The sequence below is a fragment of the Panthera leo genome, chromosome B1, assembly GCF_018350215.1.
Source record: "Panthera leo isolate Ple1 chromosome B1, P.leo_Ple1_pat1.1, whole genome shotgun sequence".
Classification (NCBI taxonomy): Eukaryota; Metazoa; Chordata; class Mammalia; order Carnivora; family Felidae; genus Panthera; species Panthera leo.
This window is the reverse complement of record NC_056682.1, coordinates 184,864,139-184,885,307: the sequence shown is the minus strand read 5'-3', so window position 1 is coordinate 184,885,307 and position 21,169 is coordinate 184,864,139. Positions and strand designations below refer to the sequence as shown.

Genomic DNA, 21,169 nt, shown 5'->3' with positions numbered 1-21,169 from the left:
CACAGTGAGGAAAAAACTCTGGGTCAGAGATCAAAGATTAAAAAATGGTAACACAAGGTTAAGAAGGGTCTGGTGAGTCGGGCATACTCCCATGCTCTGAACACTGAGGCTACATCATCAAGGGCCTTAAGAATGCCCCCACTAATGACCCAGTAACCCTGCTTCTGAAAACCTGGGCTAACAGCAATCCCAGACATGCTTTAGGAAAAGAGAAAAAGTAGATGGCACTGTCCTTCACAGAAAGAGCTAAAAAATGAGAAACAGAGTCTAACAAGAGTGGAATGGCTAGCAATCAATCAATGGGCTAGTTTGCAGCTGTTTGACACAAGGGTGATGAACTGTGTAATAACGCAGAACATGCTTATGATAGCATGCTAAGCGGGGAACCAAAAGCAGACGACTAACTTCCATTTGCAGTATAATTGAAATTACACTCAGAACCCAGGCACAAAAGAAAAAATGACCAAATACATCAACATTTTTAAATGTGCACGTTTAGGTAATGGTGAAGCTTGCATGGTCTCTGTTTGGATCTCTGTTTTCTAACTTTTCAAGTAAGCACACACAACTTTCATAACAGGCTTTTCTTTAAAAATCCCTATAGATAAAATTCCAGTCTTCAAAATGTCTTTTTCCGAAGGGTCCCTGGAGAAACTAGAGCTGCCCCGGACTCTGGAACCTAGCTCTACGCACAGCCGCGAACCTTCTTGTAGAGCCGCGATGGGAACTGTGACCCCAGGATGATCCCACGGTGCCAGAACATCCCTTAAGTGCCTATCTCAGTGCCAAACAGGTTGCCATTAGAGTGAATTTTTCAAGTTATGGCACTTCTTCCGGATGCTTCTTCTAAAAAGGTTGTAAGCCTGACTCCCCCACCTCCCTGTAGGGTGTGAGTGGATGGGCTTCGTAGATGGATGAGATCCTGGAGACAGGTTTTCACAACCCAGCCATTAGGGTCTGCTTGGGGCATGCTCTTCCTTGTTCCAGCATGGATCTTAAGGGCTTCACTGCTGGTAAAGAAATGGATTTTCAAGTCTCTAAAGGATTTGGGGGCAGGTGAGAGATAGAAAGTTAAAAGCCAAGGTAGAATATTAACAAGACTGAAACAAGATATACCAGCAGTGAACGCTGAAAGTAATGATGCCCAGAGAAAAGCAAAGAGCATTTTCTTTTTTGTTTTTAATGTTTATTTATTTTTCAGAGAGAGAACATAAGCAGGGGAGGGGCAGAGAGAGAGCGAGACAGAGAATCCAAAGCAGGCTCTGCACCGTCAGTGCAAAGCCCAGCATGGGGCTTCAACCCATGAACCATGAGATCATGACCTGAGCCGAAGTCGGACGCCGAATCCACTGAGCCACCCAGGTCCCCCGCAAAGAGCATTTTCAGGTGACATCTATTTGGGGTCCTCATTTGAAAACCACTCAATTGAATGTGACAGACATTTATTGTGCACCTACTACGAGCCAAAGCATCACTGATACTGAGCAGACAATGTTCCAGGAAGTCTGCACACAGAGCTGGCGGAGGACGTATGGCACGTAGGTATCCAGATGGCTGTGCTTAATGGAACCCGCTTCCGGTTGATCCTCATTACTCGAGGATTCTGTATCTGTGACTTTGCCTACTGCCGATGTGTTTGTAATCTCAAAATCAACATGCATGGTGCTTTTGCATCATGGGCAGACATGTGCAGAGAAGTACAGAGGTGCAGAAAGTGTGAATCATCCAACAGGCGCATTCCCAGTTGAGGTAGAACAAGGCAATGGGTGTTGCCTTATTTCAGTTCTGGTACCGTGAATAAATACCCCTTTCGTGGTCTATTTAGTGCCATGACTGTTCATCCTTTCGTGTTTTTCGTTGGTGTTTTGCTACGTAAAATACCTAGTGCTGAAGTGTTATCTACTGTTCCTAGATAGGCTGTGAGGTGCCTTACAGAGAATACGTGTCAGGCATGAGTTACAGCACGACGGGCCCTGAGTTCAATGTCACAGAACCAACACTATAAATTAAATAAGGTGGCTTTAACCAGAATCACACATAAAGCAAAGTTATGTGTTAATTGATAAAAACGTTGTGGCCAGAGGCTCCAAGGAACCTGGTCTTGGGCTTCTCCTAGGAGCGATGGTTCAGTATTTGCTAATTCACTGTTCGTAGAGAATTTAGAGAGCAGAACTATAGCAAATAATGAGAATCGTCTGTATTAGGGGAAGCAGGAGTTTATGGCAGAACTGGTTAATTCAGCTGAAAGCTGACACGTGAAACCATCTTTTACATCACACAGCTTCTCGGTTCAGAACTTTCGGAACCCCAAGAGGGCATACAGAAAGACAAACAGCTAACCAAATGAGAAACATTTCTCGGAGCAAAGGGTCTAGGAGCAAGAAGGCTTGTGCCTTTTTTTGGCACGAGGCAACAGGCGGCCTTTGACCCGGCTTTGAACGGAGGGCACTTCTCTTGATCTGTGAAAAGCCAGACTGACAGCCTGAACTTTAAGTAATAAAACACTACGGTGGTTTTCCATTCGCAGTACGCTTCACTGAACACCTAATTTAGAATCACGCAATTATGTTTGCTTAATGCCAATTAATTATTAAACATGTTTATTGAGGTCTGACAGCCATATAAGAGAGTCATCTTTTATATGCCGGATGCCTGTTAAGCCTCAATAAATATGTTAACAATCATTTGGTGTTTAATATGCATACAATATTGTCTATTAAACTGCAGGGCTGGACTGGTTGAAACATTTGTTTTTTTTTTTTAAAGTGAGGTCCAAACTGGTAATAGCTGGATCATTAGTTGGTCTGAAACTCAAGTGCAAGCAGCCCAAGTGCAAGTCAAGTCAAGTGCAAGTCAAGTCAAGTGCAAGGGGCCAAGGAGGGGGTTGCGACAGGGATGCCGAAGGCAGAGTTCACCCGCCTTCCAGGGCTCCAGCCTCGCAGGCTCTGGAGCCTGTCTTGGCTGGGGTCTGTGTCCTGGCTCCACAGTCTGCTAGCTGTGCAACCTTGGCACACGCCGGAACTTCCCTGGGCTGCAGTATCTTGCACTGAAACAACACAAGCGTAATGGTATAGCTTCCCTGGAGGGTTGCTGTAAGCATGCAGTGAGAAGGAATGGGGTTGCTTTAAGTGAACATTTCACTTAGGGGCTCAAGCATACGTCCTTGGCGAAAAGATGAGGGAAAGAAAAAAAAAAAAGAGGAGGAAGAAAGGATGAGAGAGAGAGAAAGTTTTTTAAGTTGGGTGACTACCCACTTCCTGCGTTCAATGCCCCGGACAGAGGAGTGTGGGGGCGTGGCTGGTAACACATTCAGGCACGATCGCATTGTTCATACGAATGCATCATGCCGTGTTCGGGAACATAAATGCCATGTGCCCTGAACTTGATGGACAATTTCAGGGACCATCGTGGGGGCAGTGGGGTGGGGGTGTGGGGGGGACCTGTGGCTAGACACAAGTTTTTGCCGCTCACATGCTGACTTCATAACGTAATCCTAAGAGAAGATGGGTTTCTCTGTGATCCTTAGCACAGCCCCCGGAACAACAGAAGTGTGCAAGAAGTGTTAGCTGCTATTACGATTATTGTTATGAGTGTCATCATTGTTGTCCTCCACGTAAGTTTCCCCCCACACTCGCCCGCTGGGGAAGTCCAATCTTTCCTTCAAGCTGGAGGAAGCAGGGCTCCAGGGCCAACCTTATCTGCAGACTGCAGGCGATGATGTTGATTTCCCACCTTGGAAATGGCTATTGCTACAACTGCTCCAGGCACTTAATTCCCCCAAACAGGGTGGGCAAAACTCCGCGGCCAGCCTCCCTGCGCCAGCCCCAGAAGTGGATCATTGCCCCGCGAGGCACTTGCCCGCCACCAATAGATGTATTCATTTGCTGATTTAGATGGAAATAAACGTTTATGAATGAATTACGGGTGTGAGTCGTCAGCTTATGGATGAGGAACGGCTGCAGCTGGGATGTGGCTGGGGGACGTGGCCACAAAACCATGCGGCTAAATGACTCTTGGGTGCCCTTCCCCCACCCTGCCCCCTGAGTCGCTTCGGCCGCCGAGGCCCCCTGCAAACTCTGGTCCTCCTTCCCCCAGTCGGAATGACTCACTCCTTTCCACCATCTCTTCTCAGGCTTCTGCCGTCATGGCCCGCCATATCCTCTCCTCACCTGGCTTCCACCTGCCCGAATCCGTTTTCCCCATGAGACAGGAAGAGGAAGCCAGAGGCAGGAGTGGCTGCTGTTCCCCGGGTGTCACCTGTTCAGACCCTGATGCTGCTATTGCCTGTCATGCATCCTGGGAAAGTCACCTAGCCCTTGCTGGGCCCCAGGGGACATCCGTCCTTTTGGAAATGGGGATTGTCTTAGGGCATCCAGGCTGCTGTAACAGACTGCCATGCACTGGTGGCTTATAAGCAACAGACATTGATTTCTTGCGGTTCTAGAGACCACGAGTCCTAGATCAAGGTGGTGGCAGGCTTGGTGTCTGCTTCCTGGTTCCCAGAGGGCCATCTTCTTGCTGTGTCCTCACATGGTGGTGGCAATGACAGAGCTGCTGGGGCCTCTTTTATAAGGACACTGATCCCAGGCATGAGGGCTCCACCCTCATGACCCAATAATGTTGCAAAGGCCCCACCTCCCAATACCATCCCGTTGGGGGTTAGAATCTCAACACATAAATTTAGGAGGGGGAGGGGACACAATATTCCACCCCTGACCCCTTAAAATTCACAGTCTTCTCACATACATAATACATTCATTCCATGTCAACAGCCCCCAAAGTCTTAACCGATTCTGGCATGAACTCTAAAGTCCAAAGCCTCACTGAAATAGCGTCTAAATCAGATATGGGTGAGACTCTAGGTATGATTTGACCTGAGGTAAACTCCTCCAGCTCTGAACCCATGAAACCAGACAAGCTGTGTGCTTCCACCATACAAAGGAGGGACAGGCACAGGATAGACATTCCCATTCCAAAAAGGAGAACTAGGAAAGAAGAAAGAGGTGACAGGTCCCAGGTGACCTAACAGAGCAAACAATGTTAAACCTTAAGGCTCAAGGATAATCCTCTCTGGCTTGATGCTCTGCCTTTGGACTCGCTGGGATGGCAATGTCACTTCTGTGACCCCATGACTTGGCAGGACAGCCCCACAGTGGCTCTCTGCTGGCCTTGCAGTTCTGGGAGGCCCCATCCTCTATAACCAGGTGTAGGCTGCCATGACCTCCAGGCCCATGCACACCAGGCAGATTGGTGACCTCAGATGTGCCTTCATGGTCATTCTTCCACTGTCATGAAAAATAGCACCTGGCTTCTGTCTGAGACAGTTGATCAGGACAAATCTCCTAATCAAATGGTCACCTGGCCACACGCTTGATGATTTTTTTTTTTTTTTTTTTTTTTTTTTTGCAATACAGATAGCCTGAGGACTATCCATATCCTTAAGTTCTGGTTCCTTTTTGCTTAACAATTCCATCTTCAAATCATTTCTCTCTTCTTGTAATTTATAAGCAATCAGGAGGAACCAAGCCATGTCTCCAACACTTTGCTTAGAGATCTCCTCAGCTAAATACCAAATTTTATTGCTCGCAAGTTCTACCTTTCAAAAAACAATGGATTCGAACACAGTTCAGCCAAGTTCTTGGCTACTTCATAACAAAGAAGGCCCTCCCCCCCCGCCCCCCCCCAGTTTCCGATACATCATCCATGACCTTCACTGTCTACATTTCCACCAATATTCTGCTCAGGATTACTTCGGTATTCTCCAAGAAGATGTAGGCTTTCTCTGCAGCTCGCCTCTTTTCTTCCTGAGCCCTCACCAGAATCGCCCGTGATGGTCCATTCACAGCAACGTACGCTTTATCTAACACGCAACTTTGAACTCTCCCAGCCCTACCAATTACACAGTTCCAAATTCACTTCCACATTTCTAGGTATTCGTTATAGCGACATCCTACTTCTTGGTACCAATTCCTGCCTTGGTCTGTTTGGGATGCTATAAAAGGATGCCATCGTCTGGGTGGCTTCTGAACAACAGAAATGCATTTCTCATCGTTCTGGAGGCTAGGAAGTCCAAGCTCAAGGCTCTAGAGGATTTAGTTTCTGGTGGGAGCCTGCTTCCTCATTCACAGACAACCATCTTCTTGCTGTATCCACACGAGGCAGAAGAGGCAAAAGAGCTCTTTGGGGTCTATGTAGATCAGCGTCTCCCAGTTAACCAGCACCCAACTTGAGCACCCAAAAACGTGCTAGAAGCTCTTCTTACCCATATCGTCAGTGGCTTTTCATTGCACTGGAATCCATGCCCAAGTTTTCAGCGGGGCTGATGAGGCACAACATGAGGACGTGAGCTGCTCCCATCTGCCTCCTGATTCCATCTCCAGCCGCTTGCGTTTTCTCTGTTCTCTGGCCTCGCCGGCTTCCTTTCAATGCCGCAGACACACAGGCTTGTGCCTGCCTCTGGGCCTCTGCACATCCTCTTGGTCTGTCCAGAACCCACTCCTTTCAACTCTTTCAGGTCTCAGATCAAAGGTCACTCCCCTCTGTGAAGTCTTCCATGGATACCACTGCTGGAGCCGTTCACCCCTACATGGCTCTCCTTCACACCACCCTGCCCCACTGTCTTTATGGTACTTACCAGAAATGATCTCGTCAGTCTCTTGCACCCTCCCTACCGTCAGCTCCACCCCAGCGGGAGCCTCCCTTATCACACGCAATGGAATACCCAGCACCCATAGCGGCGTCTGGCTTAACCGTAGGGGTCCTTGAATACTTCTTAAACACAGGAAGCCTCTCGTTCCACACTTGTCACAACTCCAGGAGACAGATACTGTCCTGTCCTCTACAGGAGAGATTCCCCTGCCACCCGAGGGAGGCTGACACAGGCCGTGAAGTCGAGGAGTGCATGCTCGGTTTCCTGGGCTCCAGTGCTCCCTCTCCGAAGGTCTTAGTCTCCTAAGACTTACAGCAAACACACATGCAGCTCTTCCCACACTCCAAGCCCCGGCCTAGGTGCTGACACACATGAACCCAGGTAATTCCAACAAGCACCCGGGGAGGTACTGTGACATCCCCATCTTCAGATAAGGTGAAGCGACCTGCCCACGTTGCCAACCTTGTAAATGGCAGGGCTGGGAGGTCGACCCTGGCTGGCAGTCTAGGGTTCTGGAGTTTATGCGGTGCTGGCTCTCTCCACGGCGACTATGGCAGCCATTGCACAGCATTCCCCCGACAGAGCGAGTTCTGTGTTAACCGTTTGTATAACTTTTCATATGTGGTTCTCCTAAGAGGTCCAATGGCCTCCCTGCCACGACTTTATCATCCCAAGCTTGTTCCTGCCTCCGGGTTCTGCACCTCGTCCCTCGGTTACCTGACCACCTCCCCCCACATGCCCTGCAGCTTCAGGGCAAAGGGCACGTGAACAGATACACCTTCCCCGACCACCCGATATAAACGGTGCTCCCCCCACCAACCCGTCTTTTCCCCGGGCTGCGCTCCACAGTGCTCTGAGTAATTTTCTCCTGTAGCGCTAAAACACCCTCCGACATCTCATGCTGTGCTTCATCAAATATAAAACTCCATCAACGTTGAAGACCCACCATGACGTGTCTCGAAAAAGAATAAAAATCGGCAATCGTAACAACATGATACCACTGACTGTAGGTCAGAGATGTTCAAATGTGAAAAACTGCATCTCCGGATCTGTGAAATACCTATTTATTTATTTATTTGGTTACTGTTCATCTCCCTTGCTAGAGTGGAAGCCCTGTGAAGGCAGGGACTCACTATTTCCTGCCCTATCCAGAGAGCACGTGGTTGGGTCCTCAATAACGACGTGGTGAAATGATCTGAACCGAACCATCCGCTGTACTGCTGACATCTCCACTGTACCGATGAGAATAACCGTGACACAGAGAAGTCAAGCGACTGGCCCAAGATCACACAGTCAGGAAGCCCCCGAAATCACCTTCGGACAGTTCGGTACACACTGACCGCGGAGCCACAATCTTTATAGGGTCCCACCGAGCAGTTTTAAGGCTGCTTCAATTTCTTGGTAGTTTAGTGTAGTTTGGATACGGTGGGCTGTAAAATGAGATCGCTTTCAGAGCCTGCTCTCTACTAAAAAGTAACTACAAGCACATGGTCTATGGGATGACTGTTCAAAACCACCGGTCTCATGGGCCACCCAAGCTACACGCTTAAATAAGGCAGCATGGACTCAAATACAGTCTCTGAGACCAAATGTGTCTAATTCATCTGACAGCAAAACATTAGGGAATCCTGAACATTAGGGAATCAGCTGCTGGCTGAACTGAGCGTTGCCTCTAGTTTACAGTCAAGATCCCAGTTAGAGCAGGATACGCCGGGGCTGAAGCAGGTGAGGGGCTCTCATCCTTCATTTTAATTCTTTGTAATTAATTTCTATAATGCCCCAAGGTAAGAGCTTTTCATTAGTGCGCTCTCTTCATTTGGGTTTCCTACAGACTAGGACATCTCTCTGCTCCTCTGAAGCATAAAGAGGAACTGTTTACAAAGAGCTCTCTGATTCCTCATCCTGGACCATTACAAACAGCCACAGCTGAGCACTCATTTGTTGTTATCTTTTTTTTTTTTTTGAAACAAAGTATACTTTAATTAGTCACCCGCATGCTCATTGGTCTGTCTTTATTGACTCGTGGCTTTGACTTAATTGGTTTGCGCTCCGAATCCATCCAAAAGTCCCACGTCAATAGAGGTATGTTCACAGAAGGGCTCCATCGTTTTATGGTGCCAACGCCAGATAAAACAGAGGTGCTTAAAGACCGTCAGCTGGTGTAACATAAAGCTCATTATTAAGGGCAAAACCTCGTGTCTATGCAATATGACAAACAGCTACGTTTAAAGTGGCCGGCGGGGACCCAGGAAATGTGGACGTGGAACACTGCTGGGAGCAGATGTCCACCTGAACTTCCCTGCTTTTGGACACTTGCATTTTGTGACTGTTCTTCTGCACCCAAGTGCCATAATCTGTAAAATGAAGAAAAATAAAAGCAAGTGGACAAGAAAACCAAGTGCTCAGTGGGAACCTGAGTTCCTGTTCCTGGCACATTCTGTTAGGTGGTTACCCTGAAAGGGGCACACAAAATGCAAGGAAGCTTCCAGAAGCTCTGTACCAAAGCAGTAATGCTTGGTGCTGGCAAAGTCTGGGGTGGCCACAAGGAGTGCTGAGTTTGGGGGATCCACCCTGCAGGTGCCACGCTCTTTACCACAGTTTCTGTCTCTATTGGGAGGCACGTACCCAGTGCGCTGGAAACAGTTGATCAACAGAAAGAAAGACCTTGAGCTTCCTGGTGGCATACCCGCACAAAAAAACTGTAAGCCAATCTGGCCCCAGGTCATGCCAAAATACCAGCAACACTTAACCCTTTATGGAACACTTACTGGGTGCCACACCCTTACAAACAGGTGCGTGTACGCACACACGTTAAATCTCACGTCCTGCTTTCTTCCCAGCACTAACCACTGTCTGATGATCTTATGTATTTTATTTTCTTACCGTGTGTCTCCCCAACTAGAATATACACTCTTTGAGAATGAGCACCTTGTCTTTCTTATTCCTGGATGTATCCACGGCTGCTAGAGCATTAAGCGGGGTGTAGCCATTCCCCAACCATGCACTGATGAAATACCTGATAAAACCTAACAACAAATCTAGGAGAGGTGTGGTTACTCCCATTTTCCAGATGAGGCAACTGAGGCCAGGGGAGAAAGCCAACTTGCTCGCGCCCATAAAACAGTAACTGGTGGAGCCAGAATATAAACCTGGGGCCTCCTGATTTCCAAAGCTGGACCCCTTGGGCTGTATTTCCTGACGCCACTTGACAGGGGCAAGGCTGCAGCTGGCCTTTCCAGGAGTGCCAATCTTTCCAACTCCCAGGTCAGTGCCTTCACTTCGGTGGCCTCCTGGTTTGTCATGGAAGTTGGCAAGGCACTATCAGCCCGGCTTCCTCTTTTAGAGAGCTGGTCTACCAGCTGACTTCTGGCTATGGGATCCAAATGCACTCTGCTAGTTTTCCTGACTGCCTCTTACCATTCCTTAAATTTTTCGGAGAACCCCTTCCTCCTCCCGGTCCCCTCTGCCTGAATCCACTCTTTTCTTAGTGGCCAGAAGATTCGGAGCAGGCAGACCTCTGAGGTAAGAAGGAAAGCTACGGCTCTCTCTCAGCGGGCTGCTTTTTGAGACTGGAGGCCCCGGCCTCATCCGGGTCTTTCCTCATCATTGGTCCTTATGCCTCACAGACTGACTCATTGAGAGCCCGGGGCAATCTACCACCCATGAAAAGCTTTTCCCAGGGTGATCTGTAAAAGTGTGAGTCCTTGCTTCCCCACGTGCCTCCTCTTTCCTCATTAACCTTTCAGAACTAGAATTATCAGGGAAATGGAGGGTGCCCACTAGGCTTCCCTTTTCACACCTCTCTTCAAGCTCGGATGAGGGGTTTGCATCCCTCCAGGAGCCCCGAGAAATTCTTGGGCACAGTTCAGAGAGATGGCAGGTGGTATTTGATCATGGGACCCCCCCCACCCTATCACGGAAACCCCCACCCTCCCCACCCCATGGGAGGGCTAAGCTGCTTATAAGCCAGGGTGGCAACAAATCTTTCAAGAGGCTGTTTGAAAATGCTTTATGGCACATAGGGTTACAAGGCTCTAGCTGAACAAATGGAAAAATTAGTCTACCTTAAAATATCCAAGGCAAGTAATTTCCTATCACCTTGTTTCTTAAATGTACTTAACATCTAGAATCTGGGCTTCCCAAAATACGGATAAGGATCATCAGTTAAAATGGCAACTTGGAGATAAAAATCCTGTACGTTAACAGTTGCTCATAAAATGATGCCATCGGCCCTTCTGTTTGGAATGAGGGGGCGGGGGGAGGAGTCAGGAGCCCAACAACAGCAGTTATTGAGTGTTCTTGATTTTGACAGGCTTGAGCCAACCTCTGAGCAGGAATCTCACCCTGAGCCCACGATGGCTCAGCCTCAGACCCTCTGCTCTCTCCACAAGGGCTTCCCAAGGTCTCATACCTGGGGTTTGCTTTGCTTTTGCTTTTATTTGGATGAAGCGGTTTGCTTTTCTCCAAATTTCTAAACTATTCTCACCCCACAAATAGAGTTACTGATGACAACCAGGGCTTGTTTTCTCAGTCTGCATATTTTCTTGTATGCTTTTTCCTTTACATCTCCCTTTTCCTCTTCCTTGAATGTTTTTGCTCTCCTTTTCATTCCCTTCATTTGTTTTATTCCTTCACTCATTCATTTATTCCACTCCATGTCTTCAATAAAGATTTATTAAATAATGTTCACATATCAGGAACTAAGAGTGCCAATTCTTAGCAATACTGCAGTATACCACTCAGGAATTCAGCCTGCAAAGAGCTTACTCTTGGGGGTGAGGGTGCCACACAAGTGTAAGCAGAGGGGAAAGAGCAGAGCAGTGTGGGCCCCTAAGAGTTGAAGAAGGCTCCATTTGACCTAAGACTTAAACGATGAGCAGGAGTTTGTGAGCAGAGTAAAAGGGAAGAGAATCCCAGACAGAGCAAACAGCAGGTGCAAAGGCCCTGAGGCACAAGGCAGTACAGCTCAACAAAGGGGCTGAAATTAGTGCTGCTGAGCTGAAGCATGAGGTGACTAGTGGCGAGAGATGTGGCTGGAGAAATCAGTAGGGGCCAAATACTGGAGGGCCTAGCCCGCCATGGCAAGGAGGTTGGACTGGATTTGGAAGGCAATGGAAAGGTTGAAGCAGCTAGTGACATGATGAATTAGAAAAAAATAAATGAAGGGCTAACCATTCTACACCACACACCTAGGAACAGGGGCCTCTGAGTTTCCCAAGATGCCTGGTGTCATTATCGAATGAGTAATCTGGCTTTCATGTTGACAACTGGGGGTGGCGGTGGGGGTGGGGGGAGGGTGGCTATGATTCACGGGGATCTGAAACAAATCAGCCCTATAACTTTAGATGCAAATGAGAATAAATGGAACCTCTGGGGCTCACTGAAGCTGGTGTTTTTTTCGAGGAGGAGAGGCTGGGTACTGAGACAGGGGGTCTGCTGAACATTATGACATCTTTCCTGTACCTTTTGGCAGGCGAATTACTTCATAGGCCATGAATATGAGTCACTAGATTCCAAACCTTGAGCAAGAAAACAAAGTCTGATAAATGTGTCCAGCTACTGGAATAAAGACCCAGAGCGCAAACAAATCACGAAGTTCAGACTGTGCCAATGCAAAAGGAGGCCCGGACCTGTGCCTAGTGGTGCACATGCATGCACATCCCCACGCTGAGTCCTGCACCTACTCACACGTGCACGCATACACAGTCACGTTCACACGCACCCTCTTTTCCCTTGAGATACCAGTTGCAAACATCGATCCCTAAAATACCACGTGTCTAAAAGGTGACAGAATTAAAAGTGACCAAAACAAGAAGCAGAAGGTATATTTAGGAAAGTTGGGGGGTGGGGGGAGCTAATGTAAGGGCGGGGGAAAGAAATAAAGTAAGAAAAAAAAAATCAATCAGGAAGGGGTATAAATCCAAAAATACCATCTTCAAAATGTTTTAGTATTCCGTGGGTTTATTATGTCTCCAAAATTCCTGTAGTATTTTCATGGGTTTAAAGGAAACTGTTAAACACATCTCATTTTATTCTCTAGAAAACCCTGTCCTCCTGTTACCACTTGAGGAAGTGACTAAGAAGGTCTGGCCCTTAATTATGGACCAAACACCTAGGTTACAGAACTTAAATCCTTTTAGTGGTGAATAAAGCCATACCAGAGGCCTGATTAGCTTGTCCAGTGTTAATTAGAACCCTTCTTTAGGCATTCTCTCCCACCCCCAATTTCATGACCCAGAATAGTAAAGCCTAATTTTTCAAATACATATGTTAAATCCAAGAGGTTTCAAAAAACACTTAAAGGCAGGTTAAGTGGAGAAGACACTACAGAGGAAGACTTGCCACTTGGCCCTCAGACTGAGCCTCTCAAGCCAGCAGGAGCATAAAACCCTCTCTGTTTTGTTATGAAGAAGTCTCTGGAAAACTCAAGACACTTCGTGCATTTTTTTTTTTTTTTCTTTACGAGCCAGCGTCTTTCAAAATGGCGCCTTCCAATAACCAACAGCTCCCAGAAACAGTGAATGCCTCCACCATTTGTCAAGGAAATTTGGTAACATTTAAAAGGCATTTCCCAAGAAAGGACCTCCTCCCTGCCATGCAGTTTTCTTGCGTGAAACTCCAGTGGCCATCTCTATCAGGAGAGCTGCTTCTGGCAAGGAGCTGAACATCAATCTATCGTGGCCAAACAGAAAATTATTTGGGGGGACAGAATTAAACTTTGATAGTTTCTCTTCCTTTCTCTCAATTGTACTTCTGTTCATAGCTTCAGCTGGGAGAGAGAGCGCACACATTCAGTTTGGAGTTTATGAGTGCATATTTTATAATTAACGTTGCCAACAGGGGAGTTTGATTAATACCACGCAGCGGATTTTGAGCAATGTTCCATACAAATTGCCAAATTTAGCAATAAAATAAATTGGTTATGTGAACATAATTAGTAGGATGACTGCTTAAAATTCAAAACTGAATGTGAATAATTCCAAATCATCTGAGCCACAAATCCATTATTTGTATAGAAGGGGGAAAGTATAGCGTTTGGGGTTTTATTTTGCCCTCAACCGCGATGTTATTCACCACCAAGCTGAACATAATGAAACTTCTATAATGGGTTGTGGCAATATTTTAGAGCAACCCAGAAGCACGCACATACGCGTGCGTGCACACACAAAGGCAATGTAATAAAGATAAGAAATGCTAAACTGTGAATTTTCATTGCAAATGTAAAAATCTATAACAAATTTTTCAGCAAATGCTGCATTACATTTTTCTGATGTGCTCTACATAAACCTCTAGTGTACAATTACACGGCAGAGTTTTTCCCTTTAAATATTCACGGTACCTTATTGTCACCCTGGACTTCTGCAAGCCTTTGCTGAAGTTCTTTAATTTCTTCTCCCAGATGTGTATTTCGGTCCTGAGAATCTCTCAGTAGCTGTGCAAGATTAGCCTGGAAATATCAACATATTATGAAATACGTTCAGAAACACAGGAGTGGATAAAATGTGGGGCTCTGCGAGGCTCACTGAGGCTGGCGTCCAGGCCCAGCACAACCACACAAAGCCCATTAGAGTAAACGCATGCACGAATGTAGCAAGGGTGCAAATCACGCCTCTACAGCTGCATGGAGGCAAACGACGTTGGCCGTGAACCTCGGCGCGGGGACGTGCTCGGTCTCCAGGAGAGCTTCACAGACGAGCAACGGGGGGAGTCTGCCACATTCGACTTTTTAGAAAACAATTTTAAGAGCTCTGCACTAAAAATCTTGCAATGGCCATAGAGGTCAGTTCTAAATGTTGAGCCAACGATACAGGAAAAGCTTTATTTCCTTGTTTAGGTAGTTTTCTTCCCCTTCAAAGAGAACTGGTTTAAAGAGCTTTTCTGTGCTACCTCAGGGTCTAGAATTTCAGTCACAAAATGAGGCAGCCAGAGAGGGGACGAGGGGTGAGCGACCACTTCCGGAATCGGGGTCCAGAGGCAATCCACCAGTCTCCTGGGCTGGTTTTCTCACCTCCTTATTCTCCTCTTCTAGTCCTGCAGTACCAGCATGAGGATGTCACCCCCTCCCTAGGATGTGTCTCCAGCTCAGACTCAAATCCCTCTGGCCCATGTGGATGGCTCTCCATTCACCAGCCTCCCGCTCTCAAGCCAGCTTCCCATCACACCATCACTGCCTGCTTTCCCGGAGCACGTGAGCACCTCTTACCGGGCCCACCCCCCTTTCACAGGTGGCCCGAACCTGGAGATGCCGTCACGTGGCTGCTCGTCCTACAGCACGGTTTGTATTTTGCTGGGTGCACCTTGCTCTGATTCTCGCCTTGCTCATAGCTTCTTACCTAAGCTCAGCAAGGAGACCTCAGGCTATTTTGAACGAGAGATTTTGTTCTCCGCTACCTCAGCATCCAGGGAGGGCTCGTGTTCCAGCAAATGTTTTAAGTACTCACGATGAGTAAATGAATAAAGTAAGGAGGGAAAGAAGCAAGCAATGAGAACATGACTCCTGGAAAGGAATCACTCAGCAATAGTCGTACAGGGGCTTCTAAAGATTATCTAGAAGATTCCTTTCATATTATAGCTGATGAAACCCACATCCAGAGACATTAGGGGACAAGTATAACTGCAGTGGCCAAATCTCCAAAAAGCTCAGTGCTAATACTTTGGAGGGGCGTCTGGCTGGCTCAGTCAGTACATGCAACTTCATCTCAGGGTCGGGAGTTCAAGACCCACACTGGGTATGGAGCCTACTTAAAAAAGAAAGAAAGTGGGGTGGGGGAGAGAGAGACAGAGAGAAAAGGGAAAAGGGAAAGAAAGAAAGAAAAAGAAAGAAAGAAAGAAAGAAAGAAAGAAAGAAAGAAAGAAAAGGAAAGAAAGAAAGAGGAAGGAAGAAAGGAAGGAAGGAAGGTTGCTTTAAAAAAATGTTAATATTCTTGAGAATACTCAATTACATCACGTACTTTTATAAAAAGGGAATGAAGGTGAGAGAATAGGAAGATTAAGCCCTGGCTTGGCTCACCCCTGACCCCGCACTCTAGCTCATCTCCCATGTCCCATCTGTTGGGGTATCAGGTTGTCTCTACCCTCAGGGTCTCCCCCACTCCAATTCAGCTCCCACCAAGTTTCCCTCCTCGCTGTTCCCCAAGCATATCAGGCATGCTCCCATCCCTGCACCGTTGCTCTGTACTCTCTGATGGGAATGCTCTCCCTCCAGGACACCTCTTGGTTCCCTCCCTCTCTCACCTTCTTCAGGCCTTTGTTCAAAAGCCACCTGGACCACTCGATCTAACAGTGCAACCTGCCTGCCTCCACCCTGATCTTCCAAGCCCCTTCTCCTACACTAATTTTTTCATTCATAGCCCATGCTACCTTTTAACACACCATGTAATTTAGTTCATGGATTGCTGCCGACTACTTATTTCCTGCCTCTTTCTCCCTACAAAAATAGAAGTTCCATGAAGGGCAGGGAACTTGGTCCTCTCGATGGATCTACCCCGAGCACCTAGTAGGTGCTCCATAAATATTTTCTAAATGAGAGACAATATGCTGAGTCTGGAGTTTGTGGTCTCAGCCTAGCAGGGAATTTGGAATAACAACAATACGTACCAACACTGAAGCCAGTGCTAAGCACAGAGTCCTACGTGAAAACTGGACTCATCCCCACTGGCTGGATTTAACCAAGTCCGTGTGGCTCAACAACGCGATCTAATTTTCAACCGCATGTGTGCAAAGTTCGTATTTTATACTAACTATATTCTGATTTCCCCAGCTCGCTGTTCTTACCAGGAAAATTAATTCCCATCTTACAGGTAAAAAAGCAAAAAGACAAGAGATACTACGGCCAATTGACTATTCTGGGAAATTTGTGGAAACCGGATGGATTAAGCTGAATCCCATCTTCTGCCACTTACCGGGCTGGGTGGCCGTGTGGGAATTCTTCAACCTCTAGGGTTTCCCTGTCTGGAAATGCGGCTAACCACACATGCTTCATGTGATCCCTAAGCTGAATAATGAACATAGGACACCTACCGCAGTGCTTGGTAAAGTAGGTGCTGGTTAAAGGGTGGTTAGCTCCCCTTGACTGTGCCTGTCCAGTGGCTCCAACTCAACCGCTGGGCGGACAGTTGGGTAGACGTGGCCGAATGCATCCTTGGACACAACTGGCTCCTTTGCGATCCTGCCCCTTCACCGTTCCCTGTTCGTCCATTTACTTATACAGCAAGTCTTTATTGAGCACCTAGCATGCATCACGCACTGTTTTGGACTCTGGGGATACAGCACCGAGCAGGAGCGACAAAACCCCTTGCTCTTGTAAACGTACGTTTGAATAGATGATGTTAAATTAATTATATTATCTTGCAATGAAATACATAATGACCCAGGGGTTGCATGATGAGTGCTATGGAGAAAAATGAGGTAGGCAGACGGAACAGACTGTGTCTGAGGAAAGGGCCACATTTAAATCAAGACTAAAAGAGCAAAAAGATTAAGTGTGAGCCTTGTGGGTGGGAAGGGAAAAGTCGCAGATAGGGGGGAATGGCACTGGCTTCCCTCTCTCCCTCTCCCGTCACATCAAAGATCTCCATTAAAAATTTTTTTTTTAATGTTTAGTTTTGAGAAAGACAGAGTGAGAGCGACTGGGGGAGGGACAGAGGGAGAGAGGGACACACAGAATCCGAAGCAGGCTCCAGGCTCTGAGCTGTCAGCACGGAGCCCGACGCCGGGCTCGAACTCACGAACCGTGAGATCATGACCTGAGCTGAAGTTGCATGCTTAAATCGACTGAGCCACCCAGGTGCCCCAAAGATTTCCATTTTGCTGGGCAGTTCAAGGCCGCAAGAGCAGGCTGACCCCAGGGTGAAGTGATGATTCAGTTGTTGCTTTTCCTTTCCCCGCCCCTCCCCTCCGGCCGCAGCTCTCCTTCCTTAGCGAAGCTATCCCCGAGGGGGCCGCCCCCACTTCCCCTCCACGGAACCCCAGAACGTCTTCCAGACATTAGCTCAGCAAGCATGATCCCTCCGCCACAGGCAGGGGAGCCGCCCGAGGAGGGGCGGGGAAGTGGCGTCTCACACCCCCTCTGCAGGAGACACAGCAAAATTCACCTTCCCGGGACCTGCCTCCTCTTAGGCGGCGGAAGAGGTTCTCAGGAGAGAAATGCTTGTAAGAGGACCGGTGGGGGAGATCAGGACGCCAACTGTTATCAGGACGAACAGGTTGTAATGTATGGAATGGTTGAATCACCACCATACACCCGAAAGTAATGTCACAGTCCGTGTTAATTATACTGGCGTTAAAAGTTTTAAAAATTAAAATTAAAATAAAAGTGCCAGTGGAAACTTAATAAAAGGCTACCCCCACCCCTCCAAAAATAAATAAATAAATAAATAAATAAATAAATAAATAAAACCCAAACAACAAAACAAACAAAAAAAAACCCCTTTCCTTTTTGGATCAACAGTGGCTTGAGAGCCCCCGGTAGTGGGCAGCCTGGTGTTCACTCCGAAGCCTGATGTAGCAGCTACACGGGTACAAGTCCATCTGTCAGTGGTGAACGGCCTGCTCTCAGCCTCCAACCTGACCCAGACCAGAACTTTTGTAAAGTACGATGATCCATTACCAGAAAAATGAACTTAAGAAGACGAAAGGATAAAACCCCAAGTGTTCGTTAGATTCAACGGACATAAAATCATGCTGTCAAATTGCCATGAGTTTCTGAACACTTCATCTCTGTGCTTATCCCGCCCCCTGGCATGGTCCCTGGGCCTCACTTTGGAAAGCACTGAGCTTAACAAGCTCTCCTTAGCACAGGGCAGGGACCCCGGACCCCCGTCAGAGGTTCCAGTGCCACATGAAGCAGAGGACAGGGCTGCTTTAGCAAATAGTGACTTGCAGAACCGGTGATGGGACAGTTATTTGCTCTGTAGGCAGCCGAAAAGCAATCTACTAAAGCGAAGTCAGGCATTTCTATGGTAGCTGCAGAATTAGGAGCACACAGCCTCCAAGCTAGGTTTTTAAGTTTTAATTTATTTTTTTATTTTTGAGAGAGAGAGAGACAGAGAGAGAAAGCAGGGGAGAGGGGCAGAGGGAGAGGGGGAGGAAGGGAGAGAGACAGAGAGAGCGAGAGTGAGAGCGAGAAAGTCTCAGGCAATCTCTGTGCCCACCATGGAGCCTGACGCTGCTCAATCTCCCAACCCTGCGATCTTGACCTGATCGGAAATCAAGAGTCGGAAGCTCAAGTGACTGAGCCACCCAGGCGCCCCCAAGCTAGGTTCTAGTAAATCTCCCCCAGCTTTGAAACTGACCTCTCTGGGAGGGCCAGGTGGGGGAGGCACCCTGCTTCAAAGCAGGGAGACTGTAATTTCACATTTCACAGGCTGAGTTTCCTGTCAACACATTTCTTTTTTCCTGTTCAGTCTGTTTAGTCCTTCTGCCTCTTCAACTCCAAAACAGTAACTTTGGGAACCAGAACATGACTGTTCTGATATGGTACCTAATCCCTTGCCGTATACCTTAAAGGGGGGTGGGCGAAATAAAGAGAGAAAAGAAAAGAAAGTAGTACATTTCATCAAAGCACTCAAAATAGAGGAGAAAAGTTCACACAATTCTTTTGACCAAAAATAACACCCATGACTCACACACACTCACTATAACAATCCATCAAGCTAACACGTGGCTCCTGCTTATAATTTATCAGCTATGCAGAGCATTCTGTCTCTGTGTTATTGAGAAGGACTCTGTGACCATCAGTTTGCAACAGCAGCACTATAGAAAGGAAATGTCAGAGAAAGCGTGGCAGACAGGCTAACACTGGGAAGGAAAACCAAACTGAGAAATTATTTCCTCTAAGTCTCTGGGGCAGGAGGTAGCTTAAACAGCAAAACATAAAAAGGTTTAAAGAGAAGCCTCTTTTAAATATTCAGATCTAGCCAGGGCCGATGTGAAAGGTTGACATTTTAGCTCTGATAATAGGGGAATGAATACAGTGGAATGTATCATAGGACCCATATATCGCAATCACTCTTTCTGGCTGGAAGTTCAGTAAAATTGTGATGGGGAAGAGAGGAGAGGGAGATTTGATGAGGACATAGCTGGAACATTCTGACACACCTTCATCAACGAACAATTCAACCCCCGATTATAAGCGATGTCTGCAGAAGCGTGCTTCCAAAGCCAATCCTTGGTGTGGGCACCATGGCGCTCATGGAAATTCTCTCTGCACAGAGGTGAGGGCCACAGATCCCGATAGTTATGTGAAGGCAAAGATCTGGAAGTTGAGAGAGCAGTGTGGATCTCATACCCCAACCTTTCTGCCTTTGGGGGCAGAAATTCTCACCGAGGCAGAGTCCCATGGGCAGGGGGCGTCATTTTTCCGGCTTTCTTCAAGTCCCACTGTATCCTAAGCTCTAGCTTAGCTTAGTGCCTCTGCCACTAGGTCTCAATTCCCCTCTACGTGCCATAAAATATGTCAGAAAAGTTCATTCTAGATGCAATACAGTTTTTTTTTTTTTTTAAACTTACCAGAAGTGATGGGAGGGAGATTTTTTAAAAAGTAAATGATATATAACTTGGCAATGACAATTACTGTTAAGGACTCTTGCTTTCAATGATCAAGTGATCGACACTCATGCACAAGGAAGGTTTTCAGGATACTAGTTGTAAGAAACAGCCCCGGATCTTTTATATGGGAGGGAAAAAAAAGGATCCACTACATACCATTCTCCTTGACGTAAGAAAAGATGGATATGAAGGGGATCAGAATATGCCATTACAAAATATTCCACTTTGCCATAAGGATATTTTGAGCTGAAGGCAATTGAGAGTCCACAGATAGAGACAGTTTCCTTCCGTCCTCCCCATGTCTGCCTAAATGCAGGGCATAAATTTCCCTTTGTGAAGTATTCCATCTTCTTCCATACCAGGAAGAAGCAAGAGACTCATCACCAGAGAGCAGCCCCTGACACCGATGAGTCTGCCTAAACAAACCTTACTAAAATAACCCTTAGCTTCCATTAGTTTCCTCGTACATTTCCTAGTCACTTTCCCAGTTTATCATCCCTTGAAGCCCAGACGTCCTTTCTTTTATTAAAACGGTATATAAGCCCCGAGTCAACGACTTCTTTGAGTCTCACTTCATCTGTGAACTTTCCCATTCATATAAATATTCACAAAATTGTATACTTTTGTTCTTCTGTCTTTTGTCGATTAAATTTGCAGGCCCTTGTGTACTGAACCTAACAGGACAGAGGAAAAGCAACGCAAAATAAAGTGATAAAAAGCTTAAGGTTAACTTTCTAAACTTGCACTAGCCCAGACGCTGGGGAGAGCAGAAAAAGGGGAGGAGCCACATGTTTCCAAGGAAGTCCTTAAATGATTCAGATCAGCAACAAGGGGGCAGGGGCAACATTCCAGGAACAATCTCTCACACAATCCTCAATCTCGGTAATTTATTAGCTATACAGTGTTGCAGTAACCTAGCCATGGAAAAGTTAGTCACCATCATAGTGTAGAAATGATGTATACCAAAAACTC

General features: G+C 46.9%; 1 protein-coding gene across 6 annotated transcripts in view; it reads right to left on the bottom strand.

The window, feature by feature from the left end:
- The window catches only part of CCDC149 (coiled-coil domain containing 149), a 94,677-nt gene that overhangs the window by 28,812 nt on the left and 44,696 nt on the right, over nt 1–21,169 (bottom strand). For 5 of the 6 annotated variants that reach the window (XM_042936779.1, XM_042936781.1, XM_042936782.1 and 2 more), the window contains one exon: nt 13,989–14,096. In XM_042936779.1, the coding sequence (XP_042792713.1) occupies nt 13,989–14,096 (108 nt within the window). Of the gene's footprint in view, nt 1–13,988; nt 14,097–19,747; nt 19,964–21,169 lie in introns of those variants that run through there. The other variant, XM_042936784.1, reaches the window with a different exon arrangement.